This window comes from Vulpes vulpes, chromosome 15 (assembly GCF_048418805.1).
Source record: "Vulpes vulpes isolate BD-2025 chromosome 15, VulVul3, whole genome shotgun sequence".
Taxonomy (NCBI): Eukaryota; Metazoa; Chordata; class Mammalia; order Carnivora; family Canidae; genus Vulpes; species Vulpes vulpes.
Genome location: NC_132794.1, coordinates 87,755,333 through 87,776,228, shown reverse-complemented (window position 1 = coordinate 87,776,228; position 20,896 = coordinate 87,755,333). Strand labels below are relative to the sequence as shown.

Genomic DNA, 20,896 nt, shown 5'->3' with positions numbered 1-20,896 from the left:
AGTGGTTAGAGAATTATAGTACTGTAGTTTACTATTTGTTTTTTTTTAATTTTTATTTATTTATGATAGTCACACACACAGAGAGAGAGAGAGAGAGAGAGGCAGAGACACAGGCAGAGGGAGAAGCAGGCTCCATGCACTGGGAGCCCGACGTGGGATTCGATCCCGGGTCTCCAGGATCACGCCCTGGGCCAAAGGCAGGCGCCAAATCACTGTGCCACCCAGGGATCCCTGTAGTTTACTATTTGATGAAAACATAGGATAAAGAAGACCATGAACTCTGGTTTCACTGATGTGCATGTGTGAACACAAGAACTGGAAGGGAATACAGAAAAATTAGTTACATTTATGGGATGCTGGAGGATTATTTTCTTTTTGAATTTCCTTTGCTTTCCCACTGAGCTTTGTGCATTCCTCATGCTTTTAGAAACATTCATGGGCTGCCTGCTGGTATCAGGCACAGCAGGGGACCGTAGTTCCTCCTCTCAGGAAACTTCAGTGCAGTAGAAGGAGACAGTGATGTACACAAATAAATTGCCTGAGAGGAGAATGGGCAGAGGAGGTATAGCTCAGGTGAAGGGGATTTTGAAGTTTTAGTATGTGCTAAACTCTATAGTTGGCAGTTCTGTGAAACAGCCATGGGAAAGCTATTTTAGTCCTGGTTACATTAATAGAAGCCCAGCAGGGCCTTGGCATGAACACACAGAGTATCTCCTGTTTCAGCTATTTCCAAGTTACACCAAAGATCAACAACAACACAGGATTATTTATATAAGCTCTTGCTAGGGTGTCAACCTGAATCCACAGCCCTTTTGGATGGAGAAGCAGCCTGGCTGTTGTCTCTACCCCAGTGCCTCAGCTGGGCCTGGGACTCTCCACTCACAGTCATTTTCGGTGGGAAAAATGGTCCCCAGGTGAAAGTGAACCCAAAACTACTACAGTAGTCTCAGAAACCCAGTCTTTGGGTAAATGAAAGTGTGAACGGTTAAAATCAGGTGTGGCTCAGAGGCTGCTCTATACAGAAACAAGGAAAACATGTTGGTCAACCCAGAATTTACTTTTGAATAGCGTTGAGTTTGGAAGTTTTATATTATTCTTTATTATTATTTTTGTGTAATGTAGAGAGTCAGAAAGGGACACTGAGATTGGAGGTGCATACAGGGTGCCTGGCTGGCTTAGTTGCTGGAGATTGTGACTCATGATCTTGGGGTTCTAGGTTTGAGCCCCACTTTGGCTGTAGAGATTACCTAAAAATAATTTTAAAATCTTTAAAAAAATGATTTGAGATGCACTTTTGCTGCCATTTATGGGGGGACTTTCAGAGAATTGGAATTGTGACAGTCCTGATCTGTCAAGGTTTCCACATTCCAATGGCCTCTGTCTGGGGGCATTTTCTCTAAATGAGCTTCGGGACCGAAAGAAATTATTCATAATAAACTGTAAATTCATGGCTCACTCCTGCAGTACACTCCAAAAAAATATTTTAAAATAAATTCTGTATTTATATTTTGAATAACATAATCACATTACCTTGTACTTTTTAGGTTAAAACTATCAAATATCTGGTTAATGTAAACATAGCATAATTTTTGAATTCCTATTATTTTAAAAAGGTCTTTAAAACACACACACACACACACACACACACACACACACACACACTGCAGCTTCAAAAAACTGAAAGCATCTGAGCTTCCTTTATGTCTAAGCAGCCCGGGCGCTGTTCAGTGTGGAGAGAGGAACGTATCTCCCTTGTCCCATTAGTCAGGATGGATGCTGTCAGCAAATCAGGACAGAAGAAATGAAATACACGTCGAGGTTGAACTGGCCCTTTCCACACTGCATTATTCCCTTGGTGCCCATTTTAGGTTATTTGTGCTTGTCTTTCTGCCCCTCTCCAGATCGCAGGCTCTTTATCAAGTTATAAAGTGAGCCCCAGAGATGTGACGCGGCTGCGCAAGGTCAGCGGGCAGGGAGCAGCTGCGCTGGGGCCCGAGGCCAAGTCTTGCTCAGCCGCCTTATAAGACTGTGCAGTCAACAGCTGGGCTATTTGGGGTGATTCCTGCTCAGAATTGCTGCTGCTTTCATCAGACCAAACACACCTCGGGGGAGCCACTTCCTCTCTCTTGCCCAGAAACAGGTGGAAAGGGGCAATGCAGCCATTTGTTACTTAATAAATGTGCCTGTTCTCATTATCATCACACAGCCTTTTATTTGCAAAATAGTGTTGAGAGAAATGAACTGCAAGGCCCCAGGCTCTTGTTTTTCTCTTTGCTGTACCGAGGAGCTCTGGCTCCTTCATACCCCCCCCCCCCAAAAGGGATCTCGTCCATCTCTCAGTCCCCCACTGTAAGTCAGGAAGATGTCAAGTGTGTTGGCTCTGCAGGGGTAGGTGGGGATGCGAGGAAGCAGGCCTGGCCTCATGCTGCCCATGAGCTGATACAACCTTTTTTGGAGGGCAGCTGTAAACATCCTGCATGTTCTTCCTCTGCGACCTGAAGCCTACTTCTAGGCACCTGTAGAGAAATGCTCACACTATAAGAGTGTTCACTGCTGTTAGAAACAACCAGAATATCTGGCAACAGGGAAATTGCTCAGTAAGCTACGAGATATCCATTCTTTGGGATGCTACGGAGCACTCTGACCAAATGAGGTGGATCCATTTATGCTGACCTGGAGAGACATGTCACTTAGTGACAAGAAGTTGCTCGGTAATGATCTGCAGTAGGTGGATATAATTTGTGAAGAAGAACCCTAGGTGTAAATTTGGGAGAGGACTGGAAGGCTATAGGCCTGGAGTGTGGTGACCATGTGACTACAGGTCCTTCTGTGGTTGGTAGCGACACCGGGTGCAGCTTTTCTTTGTAACATGGACGTATTGTAGTTTATTTCTATTACAAACAATGCTGCAATCAATACCACTGCACAGGTGTCTTTACACAACTGTGCAGGTGTATCTGTGAGGTAAACTTCCAGAAACAGAATCACTAGGTCAAAAAGCCACTGCATGTGTGATTTGATAGCACAAAACTCCCCTCTGTCAGAGTTACAGGAATGGACCTTTTTGAAAAAAATTAAGGTGATATTCCTATAAGATAAAATTAACCGTTTTAATGTGTACAGTTCAGTGTCATTTAGTATGTTCATCATGTTGAGGTGGAGAATTTTGTTTGCAGTATTTAAAAGTGGGTTTACAATGATAATGCATTCATATGCTCCTTAATTAAAAATGAAAAGAAAAATTAAAGAGTATGGGCTTCAGAGTCAGACAGCTCTAGGTCTGGATCCAGGGGCTCCAGGGAAATTACTTATTCCACGTGAGGCTCCGTTCCCACTGTTTGAGATGGAGAAGAAAGCTTACACCGTGGGGCTAATGAGAAGATTCGATGCAGGGCCGTGGGAAAGCAGCTGGTTCATCCCAGTGGTAAACGGTGGCTCCCCGCACCCCACCCCATGCACTCTGGAGGCAGTGCACTGATAGGTCCATGCTCAACAGCTCCAGTTCAAATCCCACCTCCCCCCTTTCTCTGTGCAATCTTAGGCAAGTGTTCAACCTTCTTGAGCCTGTTTCAACATGTGCAATTGGGAGAGTGAGGTGTGTGGGGGGGTGGCTAGGAAGATGACACATAGGGGCGCCTGGGTGGTTTACTGTGGTAAGCATCTGCCTTCAGCTCAAGTCATGATCTCAGGGTCCGCATCGGGCTCTCTCTGCTCAGTGGAGAGCCTGCTTCTCCCCCTCCTTCTGCCCCTCCCCCTGCTTGTGCTTGCTCGCTCTGTCAAATACATAAAATCTTACAAAAAAAAAATCACACACAGGAAGTGCTTAGGGCAGCACTGGCTGCACAGTAAAGCCTCGTGTTATGGGGGCTGTTAGGATTTTTGCCAGCCCCTCGCTGAGTGCCCAGCAACTCAGTGCCTAGTGGGTGAAGGACCCCATTAGGGTGACTGCCTCTCTCTGCTCTCTGATGCAGGGCCATTGGCGCCAACCCTCTGTACTGTGACTGCCATCTCCGCTGGCTGTCCAGCTGGGTGAAGACAGGCTATAAGGAGCCAGGCATTGCCCGCTGTGTGGGGCCCCCAGACATGGAGGGCAAGCTGCTCCTCACCACACCTGCCAAGAAGTTTGAATGCCAAGGTGAGCCCAGGAGCACGAGAGGAGGGCGGTGTGTGGGGAGGGGGTGGTAAGCACAGGGTTGCATTCCCCCCACCTGCTGCTGGGGGCCCACAGGACCTGCCTAATCCTGCCAGGGCCTTCCAGGGGCTCCTGTGTCCCTGCGGTGACCGCCTGAGTGGGGGGTCAGGTGGCAGGAGTGAAGCACCTGCTGCTTGTTAGTGCAGCTACCTTCTAGTCCTGACGTACAGCGAACCAGGAAAGCTGGGCAGAACCTCAGGCTGTGAGGGCCTTAATCCCTCCCAGGGGTGACCTAAGGCAAATCAAAACAGCAGCACTTCTGGAAGCTCCCAGCCTCTCAGTGGCGAGTGCTCGGGCCTCCCGCCGGTCGGGACTGTGCGCAGCAATGAGCCTACGCCCGAGCCTGCCCCAGCTGCCCCTCTCCTGACACTGGCGGAACTCCAGGGCTTGAGCGTGATGGAGACTCCTGCACGCTTTGCTCTGAAGCTGCCTCACCGGCGCGTCTGTACATCCTCCTCACCAGAGCTTGACTGACTGCCTGGGCCCAGGAGCCCAGCTGAGCCGAGGGAGGTGGCTGAGGGTTGCCCCAGGGCCAGCTGCGTGTGCTGGGGCCCAGCCCCTGCCCTCCGCGGGCTCACGGGCCTCCATGGAAACGGAAGTGCCCACCATAGGTGACGGGCCACCTGCGTGAAGGATGCTGTCTCGGGGGTAACGGTTCAGAAGGGCGTGGCTGTGGCTTGGCTGTTGGGAGCAAAACATTGGCTCAGTATTTATTTAAGGGGTAGGGCTGGTGTTGGCAAGTTAAAAGGTTTTCTTGACCCAGAGCACGCGTACCAGCAAGGTACACCGTGGCTCGCAGAACTCCAGACCGCGCGAGGGCAATCCCGGGAAGCCCTCGCGTGCTTCCTTCCAGTTGTTACTGCAGAGTGTTTCTTGGAATGCTCACGCCTCTTCTGCGGGACCCATATTTCTCCATTTCTAGAAGGAGTCCTAAGTGGGAACCTGAGTTTACCCGATGGCTTTTGTTCTTGTGGGGTCCTCGTGCACGCAGGTGCCATGCCCCAGGCGGCCTGGCTGCCGGCTCCTCACCTCCCCGAGGGGCTGCAGGAGGTCTTGCCTGTGGTGACAGGAAGGATCCTCCCCCATCAGCCTTGGAGAGAAACAGCTTGAAGGCAGATGGACTTTTTCCTCACAGAGCCGCGTCCCCTCCTGCTCCTTGTGACAGGGCAGGGCGGGGAGCCAGAGGCCGACCTTGGTCACAGCAACCGTGGTGCCCTCACACTGCCGGCTCGGCCCTGACCACCGCGTCCAGCGCCCATCCGTTAAGGCTTTTCAATTAGCTTATTTAATCCCTAAGGCCTTTGAGGCAGCTGCTGTTACTAAACTCCTTTTATAGGCCGGGAGGCAGGCTGAGGAAGGAGGGTGGGAAAGTGACCCGGGGGAAATACAGGGAGGGCCTGGATCTTGGGGAGAGGGCTTCCACCCCACCCCCCGACCCGAGGACTGTCCTGCCCCCTCCCCCGCTTCAGGTCCCCCCACCCTGGCTGTCCAGGCCAAGTGCGATCCCTGCTTATCCAGCCCGTGCCGGAACCAGGGCACCTGCCATAACGACCCCCTGGAGGTGTACAGGTGTGTCTGCTCCAGTGGCTATAAGGTGAGTGGAGGCGGGGGCGGGCTGCTCTTTCCAGGTAAGATGGGTTGGGCTGCAGCGTTCACGCTTGCGCAGGGTGCCCAGGGCTGCAGGGTGCCCAGGGCCAGCGCTTGAGGGAATGTTTAATCAATGATGTAGCTTGTGAATGAGCGAATGAATGAATGGATGAATGACTGAGCAGGTAACTCTGGGGACAAGGAGGCACACTGCTGAGGGGGCGGGCTGGCTGTTGACTCACACCAATCCCTGGGTGTCTCTGATGTCCTGCTCACTCACTTTGTTCCCCAGGGCCGAGACTGCGAAGTATCCCTGGATGGCTGTTCCAGCAGCCCCTGTGGAAATGGAGGGACCTGCCGCCCACAGGAGGGCGGGGACGCCGGGTTCACGTGAGTTGCCTGCAGGGCTGGAACCTGGTGGGTAGGAGTGCAAGCCTGGGTGCCTCCTGCCCCAAGTGGGATGGCCCAGGTCTCCCTGTGCTGAGGAGGGGCAGGCACTCCCTAGAGCGCCCTCCATGCCTACCCAGGCCAGGCCCCTGTTGCCCAGAGAGAAGGCTGGGGCCTGGGGCTGCATTGCTCACTCCTGCTCCAGGCATCTCCCTGCTCATGCTGGGTGCCAGAGGGCCTTCTGATGGCCTGGCAATTCGTGGCCAAGGGCATATGCAGTGGCAGTGCTAAGGGGTAGTTCAGGGGTGGTTTAAACCCCTATAATCTCCACTGTCCCCCAAGGCCTCCAATTGGAAGTCAAACATCCGCTTGCTGTGCCAGTGCTGCGTGGAGGCAGGGCCCCTAGCCAGTGCCTTGGTATCAAGCAGCCCCTGAGACAAGTGGGGAGACCTTCCCAGAGGTGGGAGTGAGGCCCACTTGCGCCCCCCGGGGCCTGCCCTCATGGTCTCATGGGTCATACTGGTCACAGCTGAGCAGCTGTTTCTCCCCTCACCTTGGACTCCGTGAAGGGCCAGCCCTCCCGGCTGCTGTCTGACCTCACCATGTAAGTCCCCACCTCCCATTCACCCTGCTTTCCCCCAAGACCCCTCAATGAGCACCCCCCCCCACTTTCTCAGAGTTCTCCTGGGCCCAGAGATTTTTCAGAGGAGTATATAGTACTTAGTCGCTGAAAATAAACTGCCAGCCAAACAAATTTACTCTTTGAAAAATGCTGTTGAATCTACTTGGCGGGAATGGCCAAACGTCTCTCTGCAAACCCAAACTGCCAGAGGTAAAAAAAAAAAAAAAAAAACACTAAACAACTGCTTACAGGTCATCACCTTGGAAACGGCATCCTTAAAATAGGCTCTGTCATTGTCTGGATTTTGGAAGCCACTCCATCCAGCCCCCCACTTCCCGCAACCACCCTCCCCTCCCCTGCCCTGCCCCACGCTAGACTCCTGGACGGGGCGGTCTGTGGAGCTTGGAGGGTTGAGAGGACCCCTCAGAAGAGCCTGCTAGGTGGAGGGTGGGTGCATCTGGGTAGCCCCCTCCCAGCTGGAGGGTGGACCCCAGAATTGTGTGCTTCATACCTTTTTGCTCACATACCACCACCAAACAGATGTTTTCAACTACATCCCCTCTCACACATTCTTAGAGTGTTAGCTAGAATTTTTCAGGTCAGTTGAACTTCTCATTGCAAAGGAGATAGTTTCCAGGATATTGTAAATATTAACATTTAAAAATAACTCATTTTCTAGTTCATTTTTATCATTTTCCAGTGGAATCTGAATAGCACAGCAATTTGATATCACTTTAAAAAATCACATCAACAAGCTCCTGTTTAACAGCTGAAACATTTTACCTCCTTTTTTCTCCTCGTACTAGTATTTCCATTTTACTCCCCACCCCCACCTCCATTTCTCTTCCTGTGTCTATGTTCTGTGCTGGGGTCCACTATCAAGCCTGCAGCCATACTTCTCTGCCACCAACGTGGGGGTGTAAGTTTGTAGAATTTTTTTCTTGTCACCAAAATTAGAGGTTTCTTTTGCAGAGTTGTCATTACAAATATTAATAATATATATATATCAGAAATAACTCTACTATAAAATTTTATTGATAATTACCACCCATGAAAGTAAAAGTTTATTAGACTCCTAGAGAGATAGGTGGGGCTTTTTTGTGTGTGTTCTTCTAAACACACAGGGTGAATGTGACAGCATTAGAGCAGGCTCAGCATCCAATATATTCCTTTTTAAAAATCTATGTATACAGCTAGAAATGCTGTATATATAGCATTTGTGAAAGAAATTTGAGAAAGTTTGTGCAGATAAGCCATTGGGATTAGAATTTTTATTGCAGCATGTCACTCAATTATTTGAAACCCTTCCGAGTTTATATGCCAAAAACCCCAGAGTAATCCGTCATCAAAAAGTATTTTTAATGCTCTATCGGCTGACAATTCCACTATGTCTCCCTTTAACGATTTATTTAAAAATTTTTAAAAATTCAGTTAGCCAACATAAAGTCCATACTTAGTTTCAGATGTAGTGTGCAATGATTTATCAGTTGTATATAACACCCAGTGCTCATCACATCATGTGCCCTCCTTAATGCTTGTCACTCAATTACCCCATCCCCCCACCTACCTCCCCTCCATCAGCCCTCAGTTTCCTATAAAGAGTCTCTCATGGTTTTTCTCCTTGGATGACTTCCCATTCAGCTTTCCCTCCCTTATCCTGTGATCTGTGCTGTTTCTTACACCTTTAATGATTTTTGATGCACAGAACTAGAACCTCTTGCAAAAGCATTTGTCCAGTTACTTTGGAAACCTCTATATTCCTAATAGTCCCTTTATTTGGCGCTAGGGTTCTAGGCTCCAGGCACGTCCCACCTTGCACTCAGATTGGGAGAGGTGTATGTGCCTTTCTAAAGCTCTGGGTAGGTCTGTTCAGAGTGCTGAACTTGAAGATCTGGCTGGAAATTAATTTTTCAGACCTCTCTGACCCACATATGGCTTGGAAGACCCCAGGTGACCCCTGGGGGAAGGTGTACACTGGCTGGAAGATATGGATTCCCAGGACCCTCTACAAGTTGGCTCCTGTTTATCCCCTACCCCCAATGTATGAGCCAAGTGTCCCCTGCCTCTGTCCACCTGGCCTCAGTGTGGCACCATCCTGGTACCTACCAACTTTCCTCTGGTGGCCTCACAGCTAGACTGTGAGTCCCCACGGTGCAGGATGGTCTTATTTAGTGTGACCCCAGCAGCTAGCAAGGGCCTGGCCTGGCCTAGGGTAGGGGCCAAAGTTCTGGGATGACAATAGTCACCTGCAGACACAGGTTTCCATCAGTGCCTCAGGAAGGCTGCTGCCCTGGCCCTGGGCCCACCCACCCTCCCTCCTCCCCTCAGGTGTTCCTGTCCCCCCGGCTTTGAAGGCCCAACCTGTGAGGTGAATACGGACGACTGTGTGGAGCACACATGCGCCAATGGGGGTATCTGTGTGGATGGTGTGGGCAACTACACCTGCCAGTGCCCCCTACAGTACACGGGTAAGTGGGGTGGGGCGGGGGTGCACAGGCCCTGAGCCCTGTCTTGTGGGCAGAAGGGCTGAGGCCCCCACTCAGCGTCTGCAGGGGTTTCTGCTAGCCCAGCTACCTGGCAGAGTCTGGGGGCAGCTTCTCTCCTTCCTCATTCTTTCCCCAGGAAGGGGCTGTGAGCAGCTGGTGGACTTCTGCTCCTCAGATTTGAACCCGTGTCAGCACGAGGCCCAGTGTGTGGGTACTCCAGATGGGCCCAGGTCAGTGTTGCCTGTTTTCAGGGCCAGACAAGGGCATGGGCCTTGAAGTCAGTCCCCTCCCCTCCTATTTCCTTACTTGTCAAAAGTGGGTTTGGTCTTGGCTATGCAGGTTCCTGCAAGTCTGGGTGGGGATAGGGCGGTAGTGGGTATAGCTTTGGTCAGCTAGACCTGGGTTTACAGTATGACCCTGAGTGGATGCCTTGACCCCTCTGAGCCTGTCTTCTCATCTGCAAAGTGGGCATCCCATAGCTCCCTCCTGGGGTAGGTGTAAGGGTCAGATGAACAAATGTACTTTGCTCCAAGTCTGACATCTGATAAGTGCTCCATAAAGGGGCTGTTATCTTTCCAGATCCACAGTTTCTCCTCCCCAGTTACAAAATGCACAAAACTCTGAAAACCAGAAGCCCATTTGGTAGCAAAACCTGGTTTGACTTGAACGTATTTGGTAATAAAACCTGACCCCCACCGATATGAGGTTATGTATAAGTCACTATTCTTGCCATGTAGTGTGAACGTGTATAGATTTTGCTGCAGAAATGTGAACATGTTTAATTAAGGGGCTGCCCCAGATCCCATTGATGTGTTACATAATGCTTTAGACATTGTTATAAATAGCCTTTCCAAAATCCAAAATCTTCTGAATTTCAAAACCTATCTAGCCCCAGGAGGTTTGGATAAGGGGTCATTGACTATTGTCACCATCATTGTTAGAATATATAGAAGTGCACTGTCACCTGAAAACTACATGAAGGTCATGGGTTTTTTAAATGTTTCCATCTGCAGCTTTGTAAACATTTCTGGGACCCTTGTTCCACTGGTCAGGACAGGTGGTCAGGGTTGAGGCCTGAGGCTGAGGGACCCAACCCCAGCCACTCAGGCCAGAGTGGGGAGTGGAGCCTCTCAGGGAGCCCACGGTCCAGCAGGGGCCACCCAAGGACAATGGCAGGAAGCAAGAGACAGGGGTTACTGAGATCGAGAGGTGCATGGAAGTCTCCATCCAAAAGCTGCACAGCTGCCATGCTTGTGGGTGAGCTGCTGGGGTGGAGTTGGCACAGCCGACCAAGGAGCAGTGGCAGATCAAGAGGTAGCCCGCTGCTCAGAGGGGCTGGACCTCAGGTGGTGGGAAAAAGCAGGACTGCCCCTCATCCCTCACACTGCGCCAGGAGGAGTCCCTGATAGCACCAAAAGTGCACAGACAGCAGCTGTGTAGCGCCGGTTCTCTCAGCTTCCGCCTTGGAGGGAAGATGTAAGGACTCAGCTGTGCTTGGAACTCAGCAGGTTTTTGGTACATTGGCTGAGTGAGGGAAGGAGTGAGTGTGAATGGGTGGAGTAGGTGGAGGGTCAGCTACTTGCAACATTTTTCAGACTGCAGCTCAAGACTCAGTAGTGGATTATGACCATAGGGTGGGTCGATTAACTCAAAAAACTAAAACAGAGGCGTATAAGCATGGCTTAGTTGGTTAAGTGTCTGGTTCAGGTCATGATCTTGGGGTCCTGAGATCAAGCCCCGGGTTGGGCTCAGTGCACAGTCTGCTTGTCCTTCCCCCTCTGCTCCTCCCCTGGCTCGCTCACACTTTCTCCTAAATAAATAAAATCTTAACCTAAAATAGAAGAACTGTCAGAGCATCATGGCATTTTATGTAGTAAGGAGTATTGTGTCATTAAGCTGGCTTTAGGGTGTGTGTGCCCATAGGTGTATGTATTTTCACTTGGGTAGAAAAGTATTTCTTACAGCTTAAAAAACTGAGAATGAATGCAAACATCCAGGCAGGAGCACCTGCCTGCCAGGTTGTGTGGTTGAACTGTGGAGTTTGCAGTTCAGTTTGGAAGTTTCCAACAGGGATCACTTGATGATAGCTGGGAGGATGATTCCTGGAGGAGGTGTGGTATTGACCAGAGTGACAGAGGCAGGGAGAGAGAAGAGGATGTTCCAGAATCAGTAGGTGGTGGCAGCTGGGAAGTGCTGGTGAGGTGCAGGTTGCTGCCAGTAGAGACAGGTCCAACCACAGGGTGGGCCCTGATGGTGGGGGCAGGGGGAAGCAGGACAGGGGGCATCTCACAAGGCTGTGACTGAAAAGTAGGTGGAGGAGTATACTCCTTGATAGGCAAATGGTTGATCTCCAGGCAACCAGTGCAGCCCAGTGAGGGCTGGGGGCTGGTCTCGTGTCACTTGAGTGGGGGCATGACCTTTGAAGGGGGAGGGCTAGGAGGCCAGTCCAGTGGAGTTGGGAAGGCTGGAGAAAACAGCTAGTTGAGCCCTAGGATTCAGGGCCTTGTGCTGTGGAAAGGCCCTGAGTTTGGCCTCGGATGTGCTGTCAGTGGTCAAGGTAGGTCTTCCATGACAAGATCTGTTCTCATGCTCCCGGCCCAGAACCTGCCCCCACCCAGAGGCCCACGCAAGCTCCCTTCTTGTATCAGGAAAGGGTCCCAGGATGTGCTGGGAGGCAGCTTTTTCTCCTGGGCTCTGTTTGACCTCTTGGGTGTCCCATAGTCACACATCCCCCAGACCCCATGGGCTTCCGACTGAGTGAGGGACTGACTGCCCCCCATCCCTGCATGTATGCCAGGTGTGAGTGTGCACCAGGTTACGTGGGTGACAACTGCAGTGAGAACCAGGATGACTGCAGGGATCACCGCTGCCAGCATGGGGCCCAGTGTGTGGATGAAGTCAACAGCTACTCCTGCCTCTGTGCTGAGGGCTACAGGTGAGTGGCCCTGGGGGAGCACGAGTGAACATGAGTGACCGAGGCCTCCTGGCCTCCAGCCCTGGAGCTGGCAGGAGCCCCCAAGCACAGCGGGTGGGAGGGAGTTAGGGTCAGAGCTTGGAAGTTGGATCCTTGGGTTTTGACCATGGCGATGCCAACCCCAGCTGTGTGGCTGTGGGAAAGCTACCTAATCACTCAGGGCATAAGCACAAGGTCCCTAAACTGTTTGGTGGAGGGAGTGGGAGGTGGGTACAGATTACTGGCCAGTGCCCACCACATACCTGCCCAGCAGACCTCTGAAGACACATCCTGGCATAAAGGTCACTTATCTTCACAGCCTGACTTCTGAAAGGTTTTTGGCCAGGGTTGGGGTTGGGGAAGAAGGGCTGCCTTCCTGGCCACCTACCTCCCATGCTCTGCTTGGGTCTTTTTTTTTTTTTAAACACTTTAATTGAGCTATAATTCGCATGCCCTGAGATTCACCCAGTTTCAATATAGGATTAAGTGGCTTATAGTATATTACCAGAATTGTACATACATTAACCATAATAATTTGAGAACATTTTCATTACTCCAGAAGGAAACTCCATACCTATTATCTGTCGCCCTACCCCCTCCCATCTCAGCTCAAGGCAACCAATAATCTAATACTTGTGTCTATAATAGAGTTGTTTATCTTGGATATTTCATATAAATGGAGTCATATGATCTTACAATCATGTTTTTGGGGTTCATCCATGTGGCAGCATACATCAGAACTTCATTCTTTTTTGTGGCTGAATATTATTCCATCGTATGGACCACATCTGTGTATCCATCCACTGAGAGACATTTGAGCTGTTTCCACTCTTGGCTGCTGTGAAGACTGGTGCTATGGGTGTGGCTGTGTCAGAACTCCCTGCTGGTAGTAATGTCCCCTCTTTTATTTCTTTAGTCATTTGAGTCTTCTCTTTCTTGTTTGTGTCTGTTTTCTGTAAAATGGACAATAGTGAGTTTGCTAGCAGACTTGACTGCCCCGAGCCTCGAGTGCTTCTCAAACTATAATGTGCACATGATCTTGGTAAGAAGTAGATTCAGGTTTTCCATTTCTGACAAATGCCCAGGTGAAAGCGATGGTGCTGTTCCAGGGACCACACTTGCTTCTCACCTTGTTTTCAGTGTCCTTCTGGCTCATAGTTCTCTTGGGGGAAAAAGTGTTCATTAGGAGCATCTTCTATTGCTTTAAGGATCTGGTTTCCCAAGATGTTCAGCAAATTTCTCTCCAGGACTGTGGGACAGAAAGATGTCCCCTTGCTCCTTCGCCCAGCCTTCTCTGACCTGTATCTTTTCCCTCTCAGCGGGCAGTTCTGTGAGGCCCCTCCCCGCCCTCCTGCCCCCAGAAGCCCCTGCGAGGGGACCGAGTGCCAGAATGGGGCCAACTGTGTGGACCAGGGCGGTGGGCCTGTGTGCCAGTGCCTCCCAGGCTTCGGCGGCCCTGAGTGTGAGAAGTTGCTCAGTGTCAACTTTGTGGATCGGGACACCTACCTGCAGTTCACTGACCTGCAGAATTGGCCCCGGGCCAACATCACGCTGCAGGTGCGTGCCCAGGGTGGCCAGTCACAGAGGCGAGTGGGGCGCCAGGGGGTGTGGCCTCGGGTCAGAGCACTGAGGGGAGTCCCTGCCCAGGAGGACAGGGAGGAACCTGTGTTAATCAAAACTCTTTGGATGTGGGTCAAGCACATGAAAGGTTATCTGAAACCAGGGTAGGATGAAAAGGGTGGATAGGTGACCGGATCCTCTCCCGCCATCCCGTCTCACCTGCTCCTCAGCTCCAGCCTCCAGTGCTGCACACACACTTCTCTATGGCCTGGGACATGGCCGGATTTGGCTCTGGGCTTCAGCTCTGGCCTTGTATCTTTAGCCTCCTGGCCCTTATTTTGGGGCCCTTATTTTGCCATTTCATGTCTTAAATTTCGTCTCAGAGCATTGGTTTGTTGAGGGCAAAGGCACATCGCACTTGGATGGCAATGTTTACCTGGAGGGATGGGGGTGGTGCACATCACATGGAAAATGATCAAAGTCTGCATCTCCTCTTTGGCTCTCTTCCTCCAACTGCATTCCCTACCCCAGCAGTCGCATCTTTCTCCTCCTTCTCTCACAGAGCCCCTCAGCCTCCCAACATGCTTACTATGCCCCCCCCACTTCATCTTGCCCATGCACACTATCTACACTGCAAGAATACAGCTAGCCTAACTGTTCAACAAAGTAACATTCACCCAAACCCTCCCAGCCACTGCCTCAGGCACCTCCTTAAAGAGGTGAGGTCAGCCCCACTGTCCCTGTCACAGGCTCTGCCCTGCCAGCTGGTTGGACAGCAATCACAACTTCAGGGAAGATCTTGGATTGGCCTCCCTTCAGCCACGTGCCCATCCCTGGCCCAGCCACTGAGTCCAGCTAGATGGGGTGCTATGATGCGTCCTCCCTGGGCCATGTGCCAGTCCTAGGAGACCAGGGAGTCAGGTTCTTTACCAGAAGAAACAGAAGAGGGACAAGGAAGGATCATGGTTCCTACAGCATTGTAGAGTGATCTCCCTCCTAAGGTAGCTCCAGCTTTTGCTTGCACAGCTCCAGAGACAGGCACTACCTCCTGAGTGGCTCTTTTCAGGTTTGGGTGGTCACGGCTGTTAGAGAGCCTTCTTAACTTGTCCTCTCAGTGGCTCCAGAGGCCCGCAGAACAGGCTACCCCACACCCATTGGACTTTCTGAGCAGGTCGCCCTAAGGTCTCTTACCTGCTCCTCCTAGCAAGTGGTTACCAGGACTGGGCTCGTCCATCTGCCTTCTCTCTGCAGCCCCAGCCAACCTCGCAGTGGATGGCATGTGAACCAGGGGCTACTAGCCTCTGTCAGCATCCCCTGGAGGATATGTCCCCTGGGCAGGCTACATAGCCAGGGGAGGACAGCTCTGCACACAGCATTCCTCTTCCAAATGTGGGTCCCCCACCTACCTGTGCCATCGCTAGGTGGGGTGGAGTGTGGTGGGAGAAAATGTGTCCTTGCCCATCAGGTCTCCACGGCAGAGGACAACGGGATCTTGCTGTACAATGGAGACAATGACCACATGGCAGTGGAGCTGTACCAGGGTCACGTGCGTGTCAGCTATGACCCGGGCAGCTACCCCAGCTCGGCCATCTACAGGTAAGGCTTCCTCATGCCCACCACCCTCGCTCAGGGTCTCCCAGGGCAAAAGCAGGTGGTTATTGGGACCACTGGCACCTGGGCTGCCCAAGCGGGAGGAAGGGCATTTCTTTTTCTTTTTTGGTATATTTTTTTATTGGAGTTCAGTTTGCCACCATATAGCATAACACTGAGTGCTCATCCCGTCAAGTGCCCCCCTCAGTCATCCCATCCGCCCACCCACCTCCCCTTCCACTACCCCTTGTTCATAGGAAGGGCATTTCAACCATCTAGTGAGGCCCCAGCTTGGGGCTGAGGCCTGAGCGGTGGGCTCACCCTTCCCTATCCTACCTCCTCCTCACAGTGGGAAGGGAGAGATGGTAAGATGGCAGCCCTTGCCCCAAACTGCTCAGCTTTCCCCAAGGAGTCCCAAGAAGGGAAGCAGGAGGTACCAGGCCCTACGCCACAGAGTTGACACACCCTCCTTCCTTAGAGATGTTATTTCCTGGGAAGCAGCTGCTGCATCAGTGGCCTTTCTAGGGAAGGGACCAGGCAGAGATGGGCCGAATTGAAGCCCATTCCCTGGGGTGGGGACACCCCATCTTCTTCCAGTGCCGAGACGATCAATGATGGACAGTTCCACACCGTTGAGCTGGTCACCTTTGACCAGATGGTGAATCTCTCCATCGATGGAGGCAGTCCCATGACCATGGACAATTTTGGCAAACACTACACACTAAACAGCGAAGCTCCCCTCTACGTGGGAGGTAAGGACCTGGCCCAGATAAAGGCTGTGGCTGGCTCTCCCCAGGCCTCCCCATCAAGTGACGGAGACAGCCGTTTCAGGTGGGGCATCTGTTGCTCTCCAGCCTAAGGCTTGCCAGGAGGGCTAGTGCCCCAGCCACTGGATTGAGGGGGTATTCTAAGCCACGGGTGGATTGTCCTACCCAGCCTGGAGCCCAAGCTGACCAAGAAGGATGCGTACCTGGGTTGTCTGTGGCCTGGTCTTGAGAGGAACCTGGAGCTTTCCCAGCTGTCTTCCAAAGTGGACACCTTTCCTCTTGGCTTTGGGCCAGAAGGGCCTTGCCAAGTATTCAGGGTCTGTTCCTAGTCCTGGAGCTCTCAGAGCCTGCTGTAAGAGGCCCAGACATGGAGTCCCTGCATCAGCTGGGGACCTCCCAGCTGGCTTTACATGCTTTGCAAGCTAAATGACCTTGTCTACCACCTGCAAACATTTCCAGGTCCAGACAAGTCAGGTTTCTGCAATAGTGGGGCTTTCTCCGTGCCGCAGTGCACCATGGTGAGACTTTGGGCAGGTGTGGAGAGAACTGTTGGTTCTAATCCCAGATCTGTGGTTTATTAGTTGTACAACTTTGGGCAAGTCGCTGAGCACCAGATGGGGTTTAGCCAACCTGACCTCAGAGGGTTGCTGTGATGACCACAAAAGCAGGTGACAAAGTGGCATACACATTAGTTTTAGGCCTTTTCTGCTTTTGAAGTAAGGAGGTAAGTGCTGGTGTCCCACAGGGCAGGAAGGAGCCTTGGGTGAGGGCAGCCAGACCTTAGGTACCCAGGGCTTCCTTTGTCAGCTGGTGGCTGCTAGGCCTGGCTCCCCTGGGCTGTGGTCATAGAGGGGGCTGCTTTTCTATTTCTTCTGGGAAAGGAATTTGGACCCTCCAAGGTGGCAAAGGACCTTGGCTCAGGGTTGCAGAGACAGAACAGAGGCTGAGGGTGGGAGGAAATCCTGTGCAGTTGCCCAGTGGACCTCAGCGGTGAGTGCCAGGCATGGTCTGAGCCTGACCCGGCCCAGCTCTGCCCCATCCTGCCCACCCCAGGGATGCCAGTGGACGTGAACTCAGCCGCCTTCCGCCTGTGGCAGATCCTCAACGGCACCAGCTTCCACGGTTGCATCCGAAACCTATACATCAACAATGAGCTGCAGGACTTCACTAAGACGCGGATGAAGCCAGGCGTGGTGCCAGGCTGTGAGCCCTGCCGAAAGCTCTACTGCCTGCATGGCATCTGCCAGCCCAATGCCACCCCGGGGCCTGTGTGCCATTGTGAGGCCGGCTGGGGGGGCCTACACTGTGACCAGCCAGCCGATGGCCCCTGCCATGGCCACAAGTGAGCATGGACTGGGTTCAAGGAGCCCTCATCCCCTGTCCACCTGTAGGTTCCTTACCTTTCCCTATAAGCTCCTATCCCCAGGCTGCTGCATGGATTGTATTTTTAAATCCCCAAACTAGAACATGTGGCCCACAACAGGGTTTTACTTTTTTTTTTTCTAGTTTTCAGTTTTTATTAACAGGAGGATGTCCCTAGGGAACAGTGTCACATTTTGCTCCCTTTTGCTCTTCGGAACAGAGCAGCATCCCATGGTGCCAAGGCTGGGATTGTGTAGGATTGGACTGGCTCCAGCCTATTCTCACAGTACCTTTTCTCTGTCCCCTCCAGGTGTGTCCACGGGAAATGTGTGCCCCTCGACGCTCTTTCCTACAGCTGCCAGTGCCAGGATGGGTACTCGGGGGCTTTGTGCAACCAGGCGAGGGCACCTGCAGATCCTTGTGGGGGCCTGCAGTGCCTACATGGCCACTGCCAGGTCTTGGCCACCAAGGGGGCACACTGTGTGTGTGACCCCGGTTTTTCGGGCGAGCTGTGTGAGCAAGGTCAGGGGCCCCCCTCCTGACATGCCCTCTCCACAACCTGCAGTAGTGACTTGATTTTCCTCCTCCAAGCTTGGCAACCCCTCTGTGCCCCCTCCCCTCTCCTGTACCCTGGACTGCTGTTGGGCTGTGGTACCCCCCCCCTACCCTCTGGACTTTGCACCCCACTTCCATACAAATGGCCCAGCTTGCCCTGAAGCCCCCTTATCTGGGTTAAGTGCTGCCTCCTGGCTGGGGTCTCCCCTTACAGAAGGGACTGCCCAGGGTAACAGCTCTTGCCTGAACCTCCACCTCTTGGCCCCATTACCTTGGGACACCGGGAGCAGCAGGAAGTCTGAGGGTTACGGAACTCTTTTCCAGGCCCATGTGACCAAGATGCTTCTGCTGGGCTGGAGACTAGTGAGGCTAGGCAGAGGGAAGCTGAAGTCCAAAACTCAAGCCTTCTGGGTCCCCTAGGCGCAACCCCCCCCCCCCCACGCTCCTGGCACACATTCCTTCTCTATTGTGTTTGCCTTCCCAGCCTCCTCTGCTTGGAGCCCACTTACCTGGCAGCTCCATCTGTCCTGGAGGGTCCCGGCAGCTAGAAAGTTCTTCCTTCATACTCATTGGACCATGGGCCCAGGAGGAAGCCTGTGCATGTGCATGTCTGGTGGGGGACGGAGGTGGAGTCTGAGCACTAGAGGCCCTGGTCCTTGGATGCTGCCTCTCCTCCTCCTGCCTTCCCCCTGGGCCAGCGCTGGCCCACGGGTGTGCTCTGAGGCCTTCTCTTGGTGTCTGTCCTATCCAGAGTCCGAGTGCCGGGGGGACCCTGTCCGGGACTTTCACCAGGTCCAGAGGGGCTATGCCATCTGCCAGACCACGCGCCCGCTGTCGTGGGTGGAGTGCCGGGGCTCCTGCCCAGGTCAGGGCTGCTGCCAGGGCCTGCGGCTGAAGCGGAGGAAGTTCACCTTTGAGTGCAGCGACGGGACCTCTTTTGCCGAGGAGGTGGAGAAGCCCACCAAGTGTGGCTGCGCCGTCTGCGCCTAGCGCCTGGCTGGACGGGGAGGGGTGAGGCGGGCAAGGGGGCACGGCTGCGGCGGAGCCCCGGGGCCTGCAGCCCGGTCGGTGCGGGCCGGCGTAGCTGCTCCTGGGCGCCCGCGGCGTGCGGTGGGAGGGGTGGGCCGACCTCCCGGAGCGCCGGCGCTGGGGGCGGGGCGGGGCCCGGGCTGCAGGCCGCTCTCCCTCCCGAAGTGCCTTGCACAAATAGGCGCTTAATAAATATTTGTTGAATGAATGTGTGCTTGAGGTCAGGCCAAGAAGTGCAGAATGGTGACACCCCCTGCTTGCCTACTACTTGGGTCTGAAGGAGGGACTGGCCCCTTCCCAAACCAGCTTTTCCCTGGCTGCAGAAGCTCCTTATCCCCCTGCAGTTGATCTTGAAGCCTCCCCTGGGGCAGCCAGCCTGACTCTGCTCTGTATGCTGCTGTAGCATCTGCTAGCAGTAGGCCAGGCTGCTGAGGGGACGGGCCCCTCCTGCTGGCCAGGAAGGGGCTGACCCTTACCCCCTGGGCTGAACAGCACAGCAGCCACTGCTTGATGGGGAATGAGGCTGGAGAGAGAGGTGAGTCTTAGGACCAGACCTCTGAATCCTGAAGTTATGGGTTGACCATTGTCGCTTCAAGGAGGGGGCTCTCAGGTGGAGGAAATGCCCACTGGGTCTATTTGGGGTGGTGAACAAACCAGAGAGGATGGTGTGGGATGGGAGGGGGGAGGTTGGTTCTTGATTCCAGCTGAATAATCACCAAAGGGGCATTTGTCCTTGGCTATCCCAGCTCATACCCGGCCACAAGATACTGGCAAGCCGTTGGCAGGGGTACAAGATCAAGGGGGTTTGAACTAGGCTGCTTACCCAGGGAGGGGTCTCCTCCCAGGGAGACTGGGTTCAGATCCTTTCACGGCATAGACCAGTAGGGAGCAGCCATCCAGGTACCAGGAAACCTCTGCTGCCTCTGGCACTCTGGGCAAACTTCTTCCCCACCGGCCTCAGTCTCCTCAGCTATCAAATGTGAAGTGGCTTGACTGAACATATGTAGAAGCAATGCAGACCCTCCTACTGTGGCTCCAGAAGGGAGGCTGGAGGAGTTAGAGGATCCATTTTCATTAATCACATCAACAAGTATTTATGTGCCTAACCGGGCTGGGTACTGTGGGTGTTCTGCTCATGTGGACAGACATGAACTAATCGTAGAGCATCACAGGAGTAGCCAGGATGCCTGGGAAGAGATGAGCCGAGGGCTCCAACCACAGACACTGGTCCAGGCTAGACCTGCTCACCCTAGGCATTTGCAAGGAAGGACTCTGTCTGAAGAGTCACTGAGTATGTGGCCATGTGACTACAAATGCTTCTTTTTCCATGCAGAATGAAAACATGGAAAGCTTATATTTGAGCTTAAGTAGCGAACTGGCTAGACGGTCATGCTCTCCTGCCCAGATGTCTCCCCAAAAGTGTGTGCCCCTAGGGGATCCCAGTGGGTAAGAGGAGTGAGCATATCTCTTTCCTGGCCCTTTCTATCTCCAAACAGAAGACAGGGTTGGGGGAGCAGGCTGTGGTGTGACTGAGGTGGTATTGTGCCTATATCCTCAGCCACTATGGACACTGGGAGGAGGGACCTCTTGATGCTGAGCAGTAGAGGGCTGGAGCCTCTTACAACTGAGTAAGCCTGGCATGTTCCACTACACTGGGACTTGGGCCAGTGAGTTTGAGTCCTGGAACTCCTGTAATGTGAAGGTGATCTTGCCCTGCCCAACTGCAGAGGTGTTTTCATGGCTGGATCTGTTCTTCACCAGGGATTAGGCTCTACTGTAGTTCTGAGCAAGGCCACAGTGCCTGTC

General features: G+C 52.8%; 1 protein-coding gene and 1 long non-coding RNA gene across 3 annotated transcripts in view; one reads left to right on the top strand and one right to left on the bottom strand.

Moving 5' to 3' along the window:
* SLIT1 (slit guidance ligand 1) overlaps window positions 1–19,298 on the top strand; it is a 167,474-nt gene extending 148,176 nt beyond the window's left edge. For both annotated transcript variants that reach the window (XM_025983279.2, XM_072739663.1), the window contains exons 26-37: window positions 3,972–4,135; window positions 5,662–5,786; window positions 6,072–6,169; window positions 9,117–9,256; window positions 9,411–9,504; window positions 12,072–12,209; window positions 13,547–13,784; window positions 15,253–15,383; window positions 15,975–16,129; window positions 17,198–17,486; window positions 17,817–18,028; window positions 18,813–19,298. In XM_025983279.2, the coding sequence (XP_025839064.1) occupies window positions 3,972–4,135; window positions 5,662–5,786; window positions 6,072–6,169; window positions 9,117–9,256; window positions 9,411–9,504; window positions 12,072–12,209; window positions 13,547–13,784; window positions 15,253–15,383; window positions 15,975–16,129; window positions 17,198–17,486; window positions 17,817–18,028; window positions 18,813–19,051 (2,023 nt within the window). In that variant the 3' untranslated portion in view covers window positions 19,052–19,298. The remainder of the gene's footprint in view (window positions 1–3,971; window positions 4,136–5,661; window positions 5,787–6,071; window positions 6,170–9,116; window positions 9,257–9,410; window positions 9,505–12,071; window positions 12,210–13,546; window positions 13,785–15,252; window positions 15,384–15,974; window positions 16,130–17,197; window positions 17,487–17,816; window positions 18,029–18,812) is intronic.
* Window positions 13,734–18,818, bottom strand: LOC140595704 (uncharacterized). Its single transcript, XR_011997523.1, has 3 exons — window positions 18,571–18,818; window positions 14,007–14,223; window positions 13,734–13,866 (listed from the first exon to the last, which is right to left on the bottom strand). It is a non-coding gene; the product is annotated as an uncharacterized lncRNA (long non-coding RNA).
* Window positions 19,299–20,896: the final 1,598 nt, after the last annotated feature.